The sequence below is a fragment of the Acipenser ruthenus genome, chromosome 26, assembly GCF_902713425.1.
Source record: "Acipenser ruthenus chromosome 26, fAciRut3.2 maternal haplotype, whole genome shotgun sequence".
NCBI lineage: Eukaryota > Metazoa > Chordata > Actinopteri > Acipenseriformes > Acipenseridae > Acipenser > Acipenser ruthenus.
In genome coordinates this window covers 7,982,361-8,003,188 of record NC_081214.1, presented here as the reverse complement: position 1 = coordinate 8,003,188, position 20,828 = coordinate 7,982,361, and the positions used below count along the sequence as shown (strand labels likewise).

The following is a 20,828-nucleotide window of genomic DNA, read 5'->3' as shown; positions in this document are numbered from 1 at the left end:
AAAATAAATGGGGAGGGGGCGCTGTGGAGAGCGTGGGCGTTTATTAACCTTTGCCAGTAAAACTGGGCAATAATATCAATAAGGACAGACAGGTACACAATGTGCTAACTCTAGGGTTAGGGTGAGGGTTAGGTTATAGGGTTAGGGTTAGCACATTGTTTGCAGGATGTTTCTTATAACAGAAATCATTTCAGGCCCATACTGCTTGAGATGACATTTCCTACAACAGTAGGAGACACCCTGTACAGGACATATTCACTTAGTGTATATATTATCGGTATGTTCTTGTTTCTATTCAGGTCATCACATCCTGCAGACTGTTTAAAACACCTCTGTGGTCTCGATAGAGCTCTCAAACATGTCTAATCCCCAAGTACAGCAGTAACCATTAACCTGCCCTTGGTAAGAAATCCATCAGAAAGAAACGCTTCCATCTACGGGGGGCAGACTGTTGCAGGACGGCTGGTTAATAATCACTGGTGAATCAGAGTCCAGACATGTTTGAGAGCTCTATTGAGACCACATTGGTGCTTTAAACCTGTGCTTTTTAAAACATCCCCAGGATGTTATAACTGAAACAGAAAATGATGTACAAAAGAAAAGTACATCTGAACTACAAAAACAGTACATCAATCCTGATCATTAATTTCAGACCCTTATCAGAACGAATACACACACAATAACTGACGAGTCAATGAGTCAGTCAAATAAACCCAGAGGCACGCCACTGAAAACAAACCCTTTCTCCCCTTGGACCATCCCTTAAAGCAGTGAAACATGACCGCCGATCCCCTCTCAGGCAGATCCAGCTGACGCTGTGTGAGTCGATTCGTAATAACTCTGCACGGAGGACGGCATCACAAAGGTGTCCAGGGTGCCTGCTGCATCTCAAATGAAGATGCCCTTTTCTATCAGTTACAGCAGAGACAGGCAGCCAGCCCTGTAGGCACAGTGATTCACATCCCCTGACCTGTACAAGCTATTTCCGGCACTTTGAGTAAAGCCAGGCAATCTATATTTGCAGGGAAATAAACCTCTCTCAGAGTCTAACCTCCAAGCTCAGCTTCAGATTGTAACCATAAACCTGTCACCCTGCGACACTCGCCCTCTCTCCCATTGTAAAAGGATAGCAAAGTGTGATAAAGCATTAGAAAAGCATGCTTAAGTATTATTAAGCACAGGTAAGCATTGTAAAGCCCACAGAGGTATGCTAAGTAAGCATTACCACACTAGAAGTTATATCTTTAATGACCTGAGAAGGGGGCTGTTTCAGCACAACCCATGCCTTCAAATGTGTTATTGCACTTATAAAATGGCTTACAATGTTTTATTGACTGTATCTGCCAATGCAAAACAGTCTCTATGGCTGTAAAAGGCTGCTAATTGGCTAAAAGAACGGATTACACCTAAATGAACTGTTCACAGATATTATATATGCTGTACACAGGGTGGACAAACATCTCTATGCAAACATATGAAGGAGCCTGCTGTGGACCAGTGATGAGAGATAATGTGGAGCATGCGCATTTAAAAACTAACCAGTCAGAGGGAACCAAGATATATATATATATATATATATATATATATATATATATATATATATATATATATATATATATATATATATATATATAGATCCCACTGCCACTGAGGCATGTTGTAGCTACTGAAACAATTATAGTGGGTGAACACTGACCTCTAGTGGTTACAGCTATTACATCACATTATTGGTGTCCACTACAAAAAGACTTCTAAGAGTTGTAAGGTGATTCATGTTCTGTTTAAAGGTGACCAGTGGCCAGTTGCATAAAACACCTTATGCCAAATTTCCCCTTAGTTTCCCCAAGATTTACCCTTTCTGTTTTTCTTAAGCCTAAGGATGTTGCAGAAAGCACCAATACACATTTAGGCCAGTACCCTAAGGAAAGATTTTTTCCTCAAGTGTTATACTTAAACTTAATAATTAAGGTGTTCATGTCAGTGGTACTCATTCTGGGGTTGGCAACGGCTGTCAAGGGGGTCTCAGGAAATTGTGGAAACCCTTTTGTGAAACAACATCAAGATGTCATGCCTCTGTTGTGGTGAGAGACAGACCTTGAGATACTTACAGACAGTATTACACTTTGTCTTTTGTTAAGAGCCCTTGCTCAGGACACCTAACTATCTCGAGTGAATTATCTGGAAGGTAGCGGCCGCTACTATTACTCAGGGGGGAGAGTGCAGAGTGCAGGGTGTGAGTCACACTTACAGAGCGGTTACTCAGGGTGCAGGGTGTGAGTCACACTTACAGAGCAGTTACTCAGGGGGGAGAGTGCAGGGTGCAGGGTGTGAGTCACACTTACAGAGCGGTTACTCAGGGGGGAGAGTGCAGGGTGCAGGGTGTGAGTCACACTTACAGAGCGGTTACTCAGGGTGCAGGGTGCAGGGTGTGAGTCACACTTACAGAGCGGTTACTCAGGGTGCAGGGTGCAGGGTGTGAGTCACACTTACAGAGCGGTTACTCAGGGTGCAGGGTGTGAGTCACACTTACAGAGCGGTTACTCAGGGTGCAGGGTGTGAATCACACTTACAGAGCGGTTACTCAGGGTGCAGGGTGCAGGGTGTGAGTCACACTTACAGAGCGGTTACTCGGGGGAGAGTGCAGGGTGCAGGGTGTGAGTCACTGTCACAAAGCCGGCCGGAGTGGGTGGCGTCAGACCAGAGCCAGGAAATAAATAACACAGAGGTGTGGTTTGGTGGAGCTGAGCAAATGGTTTCGCTCAGCATTTAATAAACAGAACAGAAAATAAAAAGGTTGTAAACACAAAACAGGACACGGCACTTCACGCCAAAATAAATAGACAAACAAAATGGACTACACAGACAAACGGTGCACGGAGACAAACAAACACGGTGAGTAAAATAAATGGTTATTTTAGTTTAATTTACTTTCCTTTCCTTTACTACTTTCCTCCTTCTCCTCACCTGTTCTCCACTCTCGAACACCCAACAACCCCGAGTGAGTCAAACGTGCATCTATATATACTGTTGTGCTGGGATTTAATTACTAATTAATTATTCACTTGAATCCCAGCACGTGAATTAATTCTGTGCAACCCCGTGCTCACATACTATACTTTAAATGCACGTGCAGTAATGTGCAAGTGATGCTGCTGGGGAAAGTGGTCTCCTGACCTCTCCCCCTGTCTTTGTAGCCGGTAGCTCCCTTTGGTGGGGCTCCAACCACAGTACTTCCGGCAGCGAAGAAGCTGCAGTGGGAGCAGGTCTCCGGACCTCCCCCACGATCTCCGGCAGCGAAACTGCTGCAGTGGGAGCAGGTCTCCGGACCTCTCCCACGATCTCCGGCAGTGAAACTGCTGCAGTGGGAGCAGGTCTCCGGACCTCTCCCACGATCTCCGGCAGCGAAACTGCTGCAGTGGGAGCAGGTCTCCTGACCTCCCCCACCTTCTTCGTGGCCGGCAGCTCCCCTTGGTGGGGTTCCGGCCACAGTACTTCCCGCTGCGATGCGGAGCAACAGGCTGCCCCAGGTGATGCGGAGCGGCTGGCAACCCCAGGCGATGCGGAGCGGCTGGCAACCCCAGGCGATGCGGAGCGGCTGGCAGCCCCAGGCGATGCGGAGTGACAGGCAGCCCCAGGCGATGCGGAGCGACAGGCAGCCCCAGGCGATGCCAGACAGGCATCCTTGGGCGAAGTGTGGCAAGCATCCTTGGGCGAAGCGTGGCAGGCATCCTTGGGCGACGCGAGGCAGGCATCCTTGGGCGAAGCGAGGCAGGCATCCTTGGGCGAAGCGAGGCAGGGAGTCAGGACAAGCTGGGGTGCGGGTGTTGGCCCTCTTCTCGGCCTCTGCGGCCGTGCGGTTCTTCCCCGTGCTTCCCTCAGCAGCCTATGCAAGGGCTGCTGAGGACCGCCAGCATCTAGTCCTGGTCCATCTGGTGAAGGGAGAGGCAGCTCCTGCTCCTCTCCCCCTGATGGTGATGGAGGCAGAGGCAGCTCCTGCTGCTCTGCTCCTGGCGGTGGAGGTGGCGGAGGTAGAGGCAGCTCTGGCTGCTCTGCTCCTGCCGGTGAAGGTGGGAGCAGTGTGTAGTCTCCTGGCGACGAAGGTGGGAGCAGTGTGTAGTCTCCTGGCGATGGAGGTGGGAGCAGCGTGTAGTCTCCTGGCGACGGAGGTGGGAGCAGCGTGTAGTCTCCCCTTTTTTCAGGGGACTGGTGCTGCTCTGCCTCTCTTGCAGGGGACTGGTGCGGCTCTGCCTCTCTTGCAGGGGACTGGTGCGGCTCTGCCTCTGAAGGGGAAACCAGCAGGCATTCTTCCTCTGCTGGTGGAGATGGGGACAGCAGGCATTTTCCCTCTGCTGGTGGAGATGGGGACAGCAGGCATTCTCCCTCTGCTGGTGGACATGGGGACAGCAGGCATTCTTCCTCTGCTGGTGGAGGTGAAACCAGCAGGCATTCTCCCTCTGCTGGCAGCTTGGGTCCTAGGGCTGTGGAAGCCCCAACTTCCCTCTCTTTGGGCTGTGGATGCACCGACTCCTCCCTTTTGGGCTGTGGACACACCGACTCCTCCCTTTTGGGCTGTGGACGCACCGACTCCTCCCTTTTGGGCTGTGGACGCACCGACTCCTCCCTTTTGGGCTGTGGACGTTCGGGCTCCCCCCACTCAGGAGTAGGACGTTCGGGCTCCTCCCACTCAGGCGTAGGACATTCTGGCTCCTCCCGTTTGGGCTGTGGACGCTCAGGCTCCTCCTGCTTGGGCTGTGGACGCTCTGGCTCCTCCCGCTTGGGCTGTGGACGCTCTGGCTCCTCCCGCTTGGGCTGTGGACGCTCTGGCTCCTCCCACTCAGGTACTGGCGAGCTGGCATAGGGGCATCCCGACCAGTCGTGTCCCCCATCCTCACATCGCCCGCACCAGCTCGGTGGCACCTCGGCGCAGTCCCTCCAGCGGTGATCCACCTTTCCGCACCAGGTGCACCAGGGGAACAGGTTCTCTGGCTCCTCTGGCCGCTGTTGCAGTTGTGGTTGGGGCGGTGTGAGCAGCAGTCTACCTCCCCCTGCTGGTGGTGGAGACTGAGGCGACCCCTGCTCCTCCCTCTCCTGATGGACAGGGCAGCGGGCCACGAAGTGCTCACCTCTGCAGATGGGGCATAGTTGGGGTAGCTGTCCGAGGGGGTACCAGGGGCAGTTGGTGCTGGAATGCCCAGGCTCAGCGCAGCAGTAACACCCGGGCTGCTGTTCCTCCGGCTGGTGTTGTGGTTGCTGTTGCTGCTTTCCTTTCCCCCTTCTCTTCTTACTCCTCCTCCCTACCATCCTCTCCTGGGCCGGTTCCTCCTCCTCCTCACCTTGGAAGGGGCAGATCGCCACTGTGTGTCCATAGACCCCACAGGCCATGCACCAGCCTTGGTCCTCGAGGCCCCCGAGGAGGTCCTCCAGGTCCCGGCAGCCGTCTCTCCAGCCTTCCATTTTCCCCCTTTTTTTTTTTAAAACAGTCCTGTGTTTTTTTGTTTTTTTTTAAAACACAAAACCCCTCTCCTGGTCTGACGCTTGGAGGCGCTGTTATCCCACGATGACACCACGTGTCACAAAGACAGCCGGAGTGGGTGGCGTCAGACCAGATCCAGGAAATAAACAACAGAGACTGGGGTTTTGGTGAAGCTGAGTGCGTGATCGCGCTCAGCATTTAATAATTAACAGACAGAAAATAAAAAGGTTGTAACACAAAACACAGGACACGGCACTTCACGCCAAAATAAATAGACAAACAAAACGGACTACACAGACAAACGGTGCACGGAGACAAACAAACACGGTGAGTAAAATAAATGGTTATTTTAGTTTAATTTACTTTCCTTTCCTTTACTACTTTCCTCCTTCTCCTCACCCGTTCTCTACTCTCGAACACCCAACAACCCCGAGTGAGTCAAACGTGCATCTATATATACTGTTGTGCTGGGATTTAATTACTAATTAATTATTCACTTGAATCCCAGCACGTGAATTAATTCTGTGCAACCCCGTGCTCACATACTATACTTTAAATGCACGTGCAGTGATGTGCAATCCCGTGCCTAAATACAAATATACAATTTAAATCACACGTGAAACTCAGACCCGTTTATATCCCGTGTACCAATCTCTATACACCAACATTAACACATGCAACATACAACATATAACACACACATGCACACAGAGGCGGAGCACATTGCCACAGTCACACTTACAGAGCGGTTACTCGGGGGAGAGTGCAGGGTGCAGGATGTGAGTCACACTTACAGAGCGGTTACTCAGGGTGCAGGGTGCAGGGTGTGAGTCACACTTACAGAGCGGTTACTCAGGGTGCAGGGTGCAGGGTGTGAGTCACACTTACAGAGCGGTTACTCAGGGTGCATGGTGCAGGGTGTGAGTCACACTTACAGAGCGGTTACCCAGGGGGGAGAGTGCAGGGTGCAGGGTGTGAGTCACACTTACAGAGCGGTTACTCAGGGGGGGGAGTGCAGGGTGCAGCGTGTGAGTCACACTTACAGAGCGGTTACTCAGGGTGCAGGGTGTGAGTCACACTTACAGAGCGGTTACTCAGGGTGCAGGGTGCAGGGTGTGAGTCACACTTACAGAGCGGTTACTCAGGGTGCAGGGTGCAGGGTGCAGGGTGTGAGTCACACTTACAGAGCGGTTACTCAGGGTGCAGGGTGCAGGGTGTGAGTCACACTTACAAAGCGGTTACTCAGGGTGCAGGGTGCAGGGTGTGAGTCACACTTACAGAGCGGTTACTCAGGGTGCAGGGTGTGAGTCACACTTACAGAGCGGTTACTCGGGGTGCAGGGTGCAGGGTGCAGGGTGTGAGTCACACTTACAGAGTGAAGTGCAGCGGCACGGGTCATGCTTGTCCAGGTAATGCTCCAGAGTGTCCCAGCCTCCTCCGACGCGCACCATCACATGATTCCTCAGGATCTAGGGACACAGTCAGGGACACACATCACTATCAGTAACGACCCTGCAGTGACCGCTTCATCATGAACTTCAGTTATAAACTGCCTCAAATACTCAGATTGGGATACAGAAGTAATTGTTAAAGTAATTAGCCAAGTTACTTTTAAAAAATGTAATCAGTTTTCTTTTCGCTATTTCAGTCTACTGAAGCCCATGTGTGCAAATAACTTTCCCTCAGGTATCTTTTTTACCTAGCATTAAAACTAGGATCCTGGCCAGTAAACCTCATTGTAAAACTCAAGTGCAAAAACTTTCATGCTGTTCGTATTATCTTTTTTTTTAATTATTATTATTATTATTATTATTATTATTATTATTATTATTATTATTATTATTATTATCATCATCAAAAGTAATATAAAAGTAATAATATAATACTGTATGCAGAACAGGCTGTAACACTTAAAAGCATAGGAAAGCTGTAAACACACATGGCAGTGTTCTTTATGAAATAGTGCGCTACCATAGGAAAACATGGTGGAATACTTCATTACTAGACAGCAACTTACTTCAATGATTTCACTTGATATTATTTGGGGAAATAAAAGCACAGCATGTTTTTACCGAAATCAGTTAATGTTAATCAGTTAATGTTAATCAGTTAATGTTAACAAGAGTGATATTGGGGGGGGGGGGCGGGGGGGGACTGACTCACCCGGACGAAGATGAGCGTGCTGGAGTCCCCCACTCGGTACTTGCCTTCGGACACCTTCACCATGGGGAACTGGCTGGGGCAGGTACAGCGGCTCACCAGGTACTGCACCTGTAGAGAAACGAGGAGTCAGCTCACACACTCCTCCCTGCCATTCAGCCACTGTGAAAAGCACAACTAGCCAAGGGGAAACGTTTAAGAAACTCCCTGCTGTCTCTATGGTGCTTTTAAAGAGTACCAAATAATACAAACTATGATGACCATGTGCAATATTTTTGTTCTAACACAACATACAAAGCCAAAAAAAACCATCAGGTATCTTTATGACAACTTACACATGTTTTTAAATATGCTTTACCATACCTCTCTGGGCTTTATAATGCTTACTTATGCTTTTTCATGCTTTCACTATGCTTTATTACACTTTGCTATGCTTTTACTATGGTACATTTTTATAAGAGTTAGCTCTCCTTTAAAGAGTAAGTCCATTGCAGGCTAATGCACTGGCTTTTTCATGCAGGTAAGATCACAAGTGAAATGAGATTGGTGGTTGATAGACCTGGAGTGAGTGGGTGTTCAGAGTTACAGTTCATTTCTGTTCTCTTTATTTGTTCTCCCTCGCCCCCCCCTGGTATGAACGCAGGTAGTCTCAGTCTCACCATCTGGTCGAGGTTCTTGAAGTCGGACATGCGGCGCAGGGGTTTGTGTTTGGGGGTCTCCACGGGGGGCAGGTCCAGCTCCTCTCGGATCTCCTCCTCGATCTCCTCCTCCAGCTGGATGAGGACGGGGGCCGCCATGCCAAAGCGCGAGGCCCGGCGAGCCACCTCCAGCAGGCACAGCACAAAGTGCTTCTCGTTCTTCCGGAGCACCAAGTCATCCGTCTCGAACATCAGCACGTCTGGGGGCCGAGCAGAGAGTCAGCTACAACACAGCACTGGAGCAAGACATGAACCACACAGCTACAACACAGCACTGGAGCAAGACATGAACCACACAGCTACAACACAGCACTGGAGCAAGACATGAACCACACAGCTACAACACAGCACTGGAGCAAGACATGAACCACACAGCTACAATACAGCACTGGAGCAAGACATGAACCACACAGCTACAATACAGCACTGGAGCAAGACATGAACCACACAGCTACAATACAGCACTGGAGCAAGACATGAACCACACAGCTACAATACAGCACTGGAGCAAGACATGAACCACACAGCTACAATACAGCACTGGAGCAAGACATGAACCACACAGCTACAATACAGCACTGGAGCAAGACATGAACCACACAGCTACAATACAGCACTGGAGCAAGACATGAACCACACAGCTACAACACAGCACTGGAGCAAGACATGAACCACACAGCTACAATACAGCACTGGAGCAAGACATGAACCACACAGCTACAACACAGCACTGGAGCAAGACATGAACCACACAGCTACAACACAGCACTGGAGCAAGACATGAACCACACAGCTACAACACAGCACTGGAGCAAGACATGAACCACACAGCTACAATACAGCACTGGAGCAAGACAAGACATGAACCACACAGCTACAACACAGCACTGGAGTAAGACATGAACCACACAGCTACAATACAGCACTGGAGTAAGACAAGACATGAACCACACAGCTACAAGACAGCACTGGAGCAAGACATGAACCACACAGCTACAATACAGCACTGGAGCAAGACATGAACCACACAGCTACAACACAGCACTGGAGCAAGACATGAACCACACAGCTACAACACAGCACTGGAGCAAGACATGAACCACACAGCTACAATACAGCACTGGAGGAAGACAAGACATGAACCACACAGCTACAATACAGCACTGGAGGAAGACAAGACATGAACCACACAGCTACAATTTCATTCATAAACTCAGAACTCTAGAACTCAGATTAGTGTTGCAGCAATCCAAGATTTTTCACATCACGATACAAGCTGAAGAGAAAATGATGATATCCCAATATTATCATGGTAAATGATCATCCGGATCTAGAACTTTTTTCTTTTAGATCATTTTAAAGAAAGGAACAGTTGTATTGATGTCAACAATAACATTATAGCACAGAATTTCAAAGAATATATATATATATATATATATATATATATATATATATATATATATATATATATATATATATATATATATATATCACAGAATTGTATTCTTGTAAACTTGTACACTAGTACATCTCAGTAAACTGACTATAACAGTAAATAGACTTTAACTTCAGTGAATGATGCTGAATTAAGAAAGAAAAAGAACAGAACATCAGTTACACTGACAGCAGATAACAATATAAGTACTGATACTGAATCAACAGCGAAACAAAACTGCACTTGTGGGAGTGTTGCTATGTGAATGAGAGCGTTGCTATGTGAATGAGAGCTGTGACTCCTCTGCCCACACTTGTCACTCTTTTGAATGAATCATTGTTACAAGCACAGTTTAATGTTGCATTCCTATTCAGTTAGTGTTGACTAAGCCTTTTACTTAAAGGGTTGTGAAGTCTGCCAGTCGGTGTGTACAGAACTCTGCGGCCAGAGCCTTGTTGACATAAAACACCCTATTGAGAAACCCAGGCTCTTATTGTATAGAAAGTAAACATAACATTTCCATAGACACCCATAAGCATGCTGTAGCTGTATAAACACTGTCCACATTCAATTAGATAACCATACCCTCCCATCTCTAAAGAATCCATAAGGGAAGCTACTGTATAGACATATATAAAAAACACTCTACACAGTTTCTATACAGGTGCTGAAATGAATATAATATCTATACAGAATGTAAGAGGCTAACTCCTTTAAAAACACTTTAAAACCTATTGTATTTATCTCCAGGTGACGTCAATGTTTTCAGCCACAACACTGTAAGTGCCTGTGTTACAGGTAAAAGGACCCCACCTGAGCCTTTATACTAGAATCCCATGCTGCTCATAGCATCAGGCGGGGGGAACCTATTACCTGTAACACAGGCAGGAAGTGAATGGGGAAACCAAGAGGTTTATTTGATCACCCTATCCCCAGCCAGGGTAAGCCTCTGCTGGATTGTTTTGAGCATGTTACTGCACTGGGGAGTCTCCTGTTGATGTGATCCAGGGATTCCTTGCTGCTGTAAAATGGTGTAAAAATGTCCAGTAAGGCTGTATTTTTTTCACAGGTATCACGATTTCCCTGAAATGTACCCATTACTGTGTAATATGTAGTATTGTGTGCACATTCCCATTTTTGAAAGAATTGTGTAAATATACAGTACTGTGCAAAAGTTTTAGGCAGGTGTGAAAAAATGCTGTAAAGTAAGAATGCTTTCAAAAATAGACATGTTAATAGTTTATATTTATCAGTTAACAAAATGCAAAGTGAGTGAACAGAAGAAAAATCTACATCAAATCAATATTTGGTGTGACCACCCTTTGCCTTCAAAACAGCATCAATTCTTCTAGGTACACTTGCACACAGTTTTTGAAGGAACTCGGCAGGTAGGTTGGCCCAAACATCTTGGAGAACTAACCACAGTTCTTCTGTGGATTTAGGCAGCCTCAGTTGCTTCTCTCTCTTCATGTAATCCCAGACAGACTCGATGATGTTGAGATCAGGGCTCTGTGGGGGCCATACCATCACTTCCAGGACTCCTTGTTCTTCTTTACGCTGAAGATAGTTCTTAATGACTTTCGCTGTATGTTTGGGGTCGTTGTCATGCTGCAGAATAAATTTGGGGCCATCATGGTATTGCATGATGGATAAGTATCTGCCTGTACTTCTCAGCATTGAGGAGACCATTAATTCTGACCAAATCCCCAACTCCATTTGCAGAAATGCAGCCCCAAACTTGCAAGGAACCTCCACCATGCTTCACTGTTGCCTGCAGACACTCATTCGTGTACCGCTCTCCAGCCCTTCGGCGAACAAACTGCCTTCTGCTACAGCCAAATATTTCAAATTTTGACTCATCAGTCCAGAGCACCAGCTGCCATTTTTCTGCACCCCAGTTCCTGTGTTTTCGTGCATAGTTGAGTCGCTTGGCCTTGTTTCCACGTCAGAGGTATGGCTTTTTGGCCGCAAGTCTTCCATGAAGGCCACTTCTGACCAGACTTCTCTGGACAGTAGATGGGTGTATTATTATTATTATTATTTATTTCTTAGCAGACACCCTTATCCAGGGCGACTTACAATTGTTACAAGATATCACATTATTTTTTACATACAATTACCCATTTATACAGTTGGGTTTTTACTGGAGCAATCTAGGTAAAGTACCTTGCTCAAGGGTTCAGCAGCAGTGTCCCCTACCAGGGATTGAACCCACAACCCTCCGGTCAAGAGTCCAGAGCCCTAACCACTACTCCACACTGCTGCCCTGTACTGCTGGGTGTACCAGGGTCCCACTGTTTTCTGCCAATTCTGAGCTGATGGCACTGCTGGACATCTTCCGATTGCGAAGGGAAGTAAGCATGATGTGTCTTTCATCTGCTGCAGTAAGTTTCCTTGGCCGACCACTGCGTCTATGGTCCTCAACGTTGCCCGTTTCTTTGTGCTTCTTCAAAAGAGCTTGGACAGCACATCTGGAAACCCCTATCTGCCTTGAAATTTCTGCCTGGGAGAGACCTTGCTGATGCAGTATAACTACCTTGACTGTGCTCAGTCTTGCCATGGTCTATGACTTTTGACAGTAAACTGTCTTCAGCAACCTCACCTTGTTAGCTGAGTTTGGCTGTTCCTCACCCAGTTTTATTCCTCCTACACAGCTGTTTCTGATTCAGTTAATGATTGTGTTTCAACCTACATATTGAACTGATGATCATTAGCACCTGTTTGGTATAATTGTTTAATCATACACCTGACTATATGCCTACAAAATCCCTGACTTTGTGCAAGTGTACCTAGAAGAATTGATGCTGTTTTGAAGGCAAAGGGTGGTCACACCAAATATGGATTTGATTTAGATTTTTCTTCTGTTCACTCACTTTGCATTTAGTTAATTGATAAATATAATCTATTAACATGTCTATTTTTGAAAGCATTCTTACTTTACCAGATTTTTTTCACACCTGCCTAAAACTTTTGCACAGTACTGTACATATTGTTATCACTTTAAAATAAATACAGCAAACGTTTGCCTGATTGACGCACTGCCTGTTACACTGCGTTCAGAAACCTGGCAGCCGGTTTAGTTTGCTTCCTGTAAATGATTGAACACACACTGCATAGAGCTGCACCATTTCTTTAAAATGTCTTCAATGAAAAAGACACCAGCTGCATCAAAGATCAGAAATATTTCTGCTAAAGATCGCTTTGTGCAGTACAAGAAGGGAACATTTCATGTGTCTGTTCTTATTTTTACTTTTATCAATGTTTTTTTTATTTTGTTTGATAATTCACTGAAAGTAGAATGTCTGTAAAAGGTGGACATAAAAACAAAACATTCTGCAATTGAGCATTTACTGTTTTTCAGGGAAGCATTTAAATATTTAGGAACATTTGCTGTATGCGACAACACCATTTTTCTGCTTTAATAAATCTTCTGTTTAAATGTGAAATATCTTGAAATACCTATTTTTATACTGCGAAATATACAGCCCTTAGTAAAGGCTGATCACAGCACCCTCCTTCAATCAGACATGTGTGAGGATGAGTGGGTTAACTGGAGGAATAAAGAACAGATTTGTGAGAATGTTCTTATACTAATGAGAAGTAAGACATTGTCTGAAACCCTTTAGAAAGGTACCTGTGACTGTAGGAGATTCCATAGCTCATTCATTACACGCTGTATTCGCACTTAGGTAACACTTAATGCATGTGTTGTATTTTGTATATATATATATATATATACATACATATTGAAAACATTAAGAAAGACTTCTATTTGATAAAAAAGTTTATTTTTGAATATATTCTACCATTGATGGTTTTGTTAGTCCACCTCAATTGAACAAGGTTTTTTTCTGCATGTGGTATTTTTAGGTGGCATGGTTGTTTCATACAGTATTGCAGTAATACTAAAAGAATCTATATGACAGACTTTTCAACTAGTCTTCAATGCCTTTTAAATATTTGAAACAATACAGATGACACTTTGCATGAAGTGTGTCTAATTACTGTGTATTTACATAGTAGTTACTTAGTAAATACATGTGTGCTTACACATCATTACAATGTTATTATGCATAGTTACAATGTACTTAATGTGTAAAACGTGCATGTTGTATGTAAGTACACAATTGTATCAGAAAAGGGGTTCAGTTAGGGTTATATATTGCAAATAGATTCTGTGTAAGTACACATGTATTTACTAAGTAACCTTTATGTAAATACACAGCAATTAGAGACACAATGTAAAGTGTTACCAAAATACATCACATTCACCAGACTTCTAGTTGAAACGTTTGTCATGTAATTGTATGAGTTTATTTTATTATTATTACACGTGCTGAGCGGGTTATAATGACTCTGTATTGCACGTCCATTCCTCTTCAATACTGGGGCACTGCAGGGGCTGCATGTGCTTTACCAGCTTCTGTTGTTAAGATACTTGTCAGAGTGATACTGGTCATGACCTAGTATAATACACGTTGTCTTTGCGTTTAATGGCCCTAACTGTATCCTAGACCTCGTACTGAACCCGTTCAACCATTTCATGCGTGGTAACCTCATAAGGGGACGGATAAATAAAAACAACTCTCGTCTCGTCTTTATCTCACAGGTGAGACGCAAATGCATGATGACCTCATACGAGGATGACTTTTTTCCTCTTATTAAGCAATGACAAATTTTCAAAATGTAAATGAAAATTAGGGTCCAAAACTATTTTTTTCAGCTGTATTCAATATTTCATGCACGAAAGCGTTGAGAATAAAACTTGTCTTTTTAATTGTTTGAGAAAAACACACACACGCGTATTCAAAATAAACATTACTGATTATATAATTACTAAAAACGTTTTTAAAATCTGTTGCATATGGTTTATGTATAATTCGTTTTAATATTGTGTCTGTATCTTTTTAATATAATCAGGTTATAATATATATTTTTATGCTGCTTTAAAAACTTTAAAAATTGAATACTGTGGCAACAGCTATTAATTCACTCTGTGTTCGTAGCTCCCACATATGAGCCCTAATCAAAATATATATTTTTTTAAACAACTTGCCTTTAATATGCATTTGATTTCTGCTCCAGTTGATAAAATTGGATATGTTGTCCCGTGCCAGGAACGTTGCAGGCTGAGCCGAGCTGACAAACGTGACTCCCGACCGGGGCAGCTTCATCCTCTCGGCCAAACTCGGGTATTCCCGGAGAAATTCAGCCGCTACCTGCGTGACGCTGTTGGCGTGGTGACATAGCAAAGAGCCCGTCTCCAACACCTCGAGAAACATGTCCACGTTGATTTCAACCCCGTAGAGATCCTTCAACCACTCCGCAAGATCTTCTTTCATCGCATACAGGTACTCCTCGCTTGACCTGAAAGGCCGTATGCTCTTGGTAGCGCTGTGGATCCCAGACATGTTGCATTCATAAAAAAACAATATGAATTACAAATACATATACTTAATAATGATGATAAAAACGATTACTATTTTAATAGCAATATTCCGTTTTAGGCAATAATGTCCATTGCTATTTTTTTTTACTTTCATATTCCTGCCGTCAGAAACACTCCCAAGTTGCTAAGTGATATATTTTCACAACTGTATTGTTATTTTATTATTATTAACAGTTAATTGTGACAAAATGTCACCACGTTGCATGGCGCTCCATTTGTGTTTTTATCTTGAAAAAAACTTTAAAAACACGTTCAACTCCATTGTTTTAACAAACTGGCTATTTATTCGGTCCCAATGCTTATCTAGCGATCTGTCAAAAAAGATTAGGAATTCAGTGCAGTCTCAGAGTGTACCGTTTTTCTCCCAATCCAAAATGTTTTGCCAGGATGCTGGTTCCTCTGCTTATCCCGGGTGCATTCTCCTGCTCCCCCGCTCCTCGGACCTTATTTACCGTGCGCTTCGTGTAAACGAGGATACCGGGACGTCACGCCCCTCTGGAGTTCTGATTGTTTGTTTCATTCTTGTGTGTAGCGGCGATCTCTTAGGTTACGAGAGGCTTGCTGAAAACACTCGGGTTAACTCTTTCACTGCCAGACTCGCCCGGGTTTGTTCAAATGATGATTATTGTTAAGGTTTACAAACATCATATACGGCCAAACATTAAAGCATAGTAAAGCAGTCTATCTCAAATACTGTATGCATTCTATAGTGCAAAACTTTACATTGCATAATATAGTAGTATTATAGTACTATTATCATAGTCTACTACAGGCTTGACTTGTCTAATGTCAGAAAGCGGTACACTGTCAGATTGAAACCCGTACGTTGTCAGATTTTGATAGAGGTGCAATCAGTTACAATCTGATGTGTGTTTTGCTATTGTCAAAAGAGGTACATTTACCGTTAATTCTACTTTCTTTTTAGAAACTTAAACTGGAAACAGACAAACGCAACTTCTCTTAAAAGAAAAAAACAATTCACGACAAACAAGACAAAACGAGAAGTCACCGCAAAATTTCAGAAGTAAAAAAAAATGTACAAAACCCAATGTATTGCATGAGATAAATATTTGCATACTATTTTCTTAATGATGGAAAAATATTATCAATTACATTAACAACGATGTAAAAGACTGGAAAATATGATAAATTCAATTTTAAAAGATGTCAAAGACCGAAAACAGCACCAGATTTGAATGGGCGTTTCCCTGCTTTCTTAGCAGAAGTTGTTTAGGCAGTGCGAGCAAGTGCAGTGCTCTGCGTACCTCGTTTTAACCCGTACATGAAAATAACACTACACCGGTACTCCTTCTGTCTGGTTATCAGTAACCTTCATATCTGTATATGTAAATACCTGAAACAGGGGTTTCCGTCACTAACACTAATACTTTAAAGCCTACATTTAAACTGGTACGTTAACCACTTATAGTTTTCCACTTATAGTTTTCTAAATGTTTTTTTCTTGCTTGCTAACTATTCCAGCAATGCTTCTGAAAAGACTCCTTAAAAGCTGCTTTTCAAAAGCGAGGTGGGAAAGCATACAGTCTTAGCATTGTCTTTAACACCAAGCTAAGCATGTGAGAGACACCTCTTATTGATTGCCATTTTTATAACAGTCTCTGAGGTTGAAAGCACTGCCCATGACTATTGAGTTATCTGCCAAATATGGGCTGGATTTGTTCAAACGCATAGTTAAAGCTGTTATATAGAATGGATGACATGATTTCAATTCCAAAAATCATACTACTTTATTACTTTAGAAATCAGCATTTCAAACAGGGAATATACACCTTTATGATATTAATACACATGGAACTATTAACAACACTCTAGAAATGTTTCATCGATTTCAGACTTTATTTAATCCTTATTTCTTCTACAGATATATAGATCTCTATAAATGATTTGTGGATGCATGTCCCAGGCAGTGTATGTCCCTGCAAGTCACGCAGCTTTACAGTATTAAATATAGGAAGTTAAAAATACTTAAAGAAACTTCATAAATTCAATGACAAACGTTTTGACTAGAAGGCAGATATTAAGAAATGTCAATTCATTTATGAAGCTTCTTTCTAAATTAAGCACTATTGAGTGTTTAATAGTTGTGGATAATTTTGAAAACTGGAGCCAATAAAATACACTACCAGCAGCTTCCAAATTATATCCAGGTAGTTTTGAGACTGAAGAACAGGCTGTTCCTGTGTGCAATATTCCTGTCTAAACACTAAGCCACGCCCCTTGAACCCAGAGCAAGTCCCAGAATTAATGGTGGAAGTAATAGTCTCTCAGACTGCTGTTCGTTTTGTCAGCGCAAATAGAGGCAAAAGAGCGCTTTGTTCCAGAATAAACCCACTACTGGTACATGCAATGCAAATTGGCCAAAATACTGCAGTCTGCATATACAGTGGCACCAGACAGACAGCTACCCTCCATTCAATATGGATATAGTTAGTGAACTATCCAAAATAATGTTTCGTTTCTCCAAAAGGTTAATTATACTATAAAACCTTGATTAAAGACCACCTCTGTAAAAAAGCCACCTCACAATTACATATATACATACATACATATATATATATATATATATATATATATATATATATATATATATATATATATATAGGGTGATTAGTAATAGGTATCAATAATATGGTGCGTTGATGTGATAAACTTACTTTCTAATCACCCTGTGTATGTATGTATATATATATATATATATATATATATATATATATATATATATATATTAGAAACTAAAGCAGTAAATTAGAACAGTTTACATAGATAAAAACTCAATAAATCTAATCTTTGTAAATTAGTTTGACGAATGACAATAGTAAGCCAACCCCACATTAAGGCTACATTTTGCTGGTCCATTTATTTCATCATTTTATCTTCAATATTCGTCAAGTGTTTTTTTTTCGGATATTTTTTTTTTTTTATCACAGTGCAACTGAATTAAAATACATCACATAGATTTACAGACATTGAAATGGGGGTGTCATTGAATCTGGACGTTTTGCCACTACTATAGAATACAGTACTTTCCAATGGAAATGCATATCTCACCGCATACCTCTATATTACTGTACACGCAGGAAGATATTTTACAAAATACATATATTTTACATACAGGGGTTTGACCATAAAATAAAGACCACTGTAAAAGGCAGCACATGTGTAAATGGGCATTCCACACACATATATAGCTGAGATAACTGCACATATTCGTGATGTTTCAGGCTTAGCTGCAGAGTTCCATCTCCAGTACAACTTCCCTCATGGTCACTTGTGTGGCCACACAGCTGACAGTGTTTGACAGGTGTTTCTATTTGACCACCCTCTGTAAAAAAAAGAAAAAGTGACACTATTTTGAAGTGATTGTTGCTCACAAAATAATTCCAGTCTCAAATGTGCAGTTATGAAAGAAACACATGTTATAGCCAAAATGAATTTTCATTTTAAAACATGATTTTTGGTACTAAACTATAGTTCTCAGTTTCCAGGCCTTCCTCTCTCATTCCACCTCAGGAGTGTCTTTGTTACTGGCTGAAAGCATGTCAGTCACTAGGAGAAGTAGCTGGTTGGTTTATGACAGGAAAGAAGCCATTGAAGGGGTGGGGACAATTTCAGCCTTCGGGTAAAATGACAAAGGAAGTGCAAAACTACCTGAAAGCATGGCATTTCTTTGACTAGTGTGTAGTAACAGAAAATACAAATCTAGTTTTATTACGAGATGTGTTTCTTTCAAAACTGCACACTTGGATCCTATATAGCAAATGAAAGAGCACAGCAGGTAAGTAAGGATTTTGTTCACTGCGATCTCTTTAAAAGAACAGGAGGCCGTTATGCTCTTTGATTGCACATATTTTGGTTTGTGAGTTTAGCAGCTCTTTGGTTCAATCGACAGAGTTGTTTGCTTCTCTTTGGCAGCCGGTCCACTCCAGTTCATTGGCCCACTGCCCTCGACCCACCACCCGCAGCTTGCCCGGGTCGAACCTCCAGAAGCGCTCGTCTTTAAAGAAATAGAGCTGCCCGTCGGGCCGGGTCAGGACCCCGTTGGCACCTGCTGGGACCCCCTTCCAGTCTGCCAGCTCCCGGGGGTAGTAGGGCTCCACGCGCAGGCTCTCCTGGCTCAGAACGAAGTAGCGCTGCCCCTTGAGCACAACCATGCGCCCCAGAGGCTGGTAGTAGAAGGCAGAGTCAGGGTGCCTGGGCAGGCCAATGGTGTTGCTTTTCATGGGAAACCCCGCCTCCAGCTTCCTGTCTTTGTAACGCCAGTACCGCCCACCTGTTGGACAAAGAGCACGGGCAGGGTCATTACAAGGGGAAGGGCAATTACAAGGGCAATTACAATGGGTCTGTGAAGCTTGTTCCTAATTGAAGGACCTCAGTGACCAGAAAACCGACACCCAGCACTCTGTGCCCGGGGTGAGGGTGAGGTTGTAGCTCAAAAGTGGCTCTTGTGCCCCAGACACACACGCACACAAACTTGTGCTTCTCTCAAAACTCACAGCATGTAGTTCAATCATTCCACCAGCAGAGGCCGACACTGCACTGGATTAGGTAAAGCGATCAGACACAGACTGGACACATTCATTATTGTACAGATTACTGCAGAGAGAGCAGGAGCGGTAATAAATAAAGAAATCATCATTTTGATTCAGTTCCCACAGTAGTCGTGCTGGGTTTACATACTGGACACTGGTAGAGGGCTGGGACAATCCCTCCCTGAGTTTCAATACTGCAAATAAAGTTTCTAATTGTAACGTAGGCACTGATATAGAAAACAGAACCAGACTATGTCCAGGCTCGGCAGTTTGAAAATAAGAGGTCCGTTTTAGAAATGTATTAAAACTACATCAAGAAGACCAGACGTATACTGGCAGTCAATATAAAAAAATGGCTGCAGCCTTTAAATATGTTCAACTATGCATGTTGAAATGCATAACTATGGTGCCCCTGATTTATTTACAATAATACTATTCTAATTGTAATCTGTAAAGGTAATGGTTTCAGAAGTGCCCTCTGGAGACCAATTACTTTGCCAGACAGAGGAGAGCAGTGTCCATTGAGAGCTCTAACAAGACTCCTATTCTCTGAGCTTGTACCTGAGCCCGATAGAGCACAGCGAGGGGCCGAGGTGTCTACACTGGCAACAATGAGCCATTCACAGCACAGCCAGGCACACAGGACCGCAGACACTGCCACAGAGACAGAACCAGACAGGCACACCAACAGCTCAGTCACAGAGCTCTGCACAAACTGGGGGAGGGATCAGACATACACCTTGAAGAAACCCAATAAATTCAATCACTAACCATTCCCCTAGAAGCCTCTTTCGATGTCTGCATTGAATTTATCAGGTATTTTTAAATCCAGTACTACTTTGTGTTTAGTAGTTAAGGACAGACAATCCTAGAGTATGGTGGGCACGTTGCCACAATGACATCATTACTGTGGAAGTTGTTACGCCTTTAATGGCGCTAGCACAGGGTCACTGTGTCTCATCTTTAAACAGCACCCCCTCTAATGCTTATCACAATGCTAAACAGCACACTGGAGAGGAGCTTTGCTGCAGGAAGACACACATTAAAAACCCTCTGTAAATTA

General features: G+C 43.7%; 2 protein-coding genes and 1 long non-coding RNA gene across 3 annotated transcripts in view; 1 reads left to right on the top strand and 2 right to left on the bottom strand.

Annotated features, from left to right (window-relative positions):
• Positions 1-15,663, bottom strand: part of LOC117430579 (GAS2-like protein 2A) — a 28,008-nt gene extending 12,345 nt beyond the window's left edge. The window contains exons 1-4 of the mRNA XM_034050751.3: positions 14,823-15,663; positions 8,293-8,531; positions 7,637-7,744; positions 6,846-6,942 (exon numbers count right to left, since the gene is read on the bottom strand). Coding sequence (XP_033906642.3) covers positions 6,846-6,942; positions 7,637-7,744; positions 8,293-8,531; positions 14,823-15,177 — 799 coding nt within the window. The 5' untranslated portion in view covers positions 15,178-15,663. The remainder of the gene's footprint in view (positions 1-6,845; positions 6,943-7,636; positions 7,745-8,292; positions 8,532-14,822) is intronic.
• Positions 14,183-20,828, top strand: part of LOC131701737 (uncharacterized) — a 7,652-nt gene continuing 1,006 nt past the window's right edge. Inside the window, exons 1-2 of the long non-coding RNA XR_009308979.1 lie at positions 14,183-14,375; positions 14,884-15,117. This is a non-coding gene — a long non-coding RNA (uncharacterized LOC131701737). The remainder of the gene's footprint in view (positions 14,376-14,883; positions 15,118-20,828) is intronic.
• The window catches only part of LOC117430580 (matrix metalloproteinase-28-like), a 26,815-nt gene continuing 22,925 nt past the window's right edge, over positions 16,939-20,828 (bottom strand). Inside the window, exon 8 of the mRNA XM_059001470.1 lies at positions 16,939-19,506. Coding sequence (XP_058857453.1) covers positions 19,115-19,506 — 392 coding nt within the window. The 3' untranslated portion in view covers positions 16,939-19,114. The remainder of the gene's footprint in view (positions 19,507-20,828) is intronic.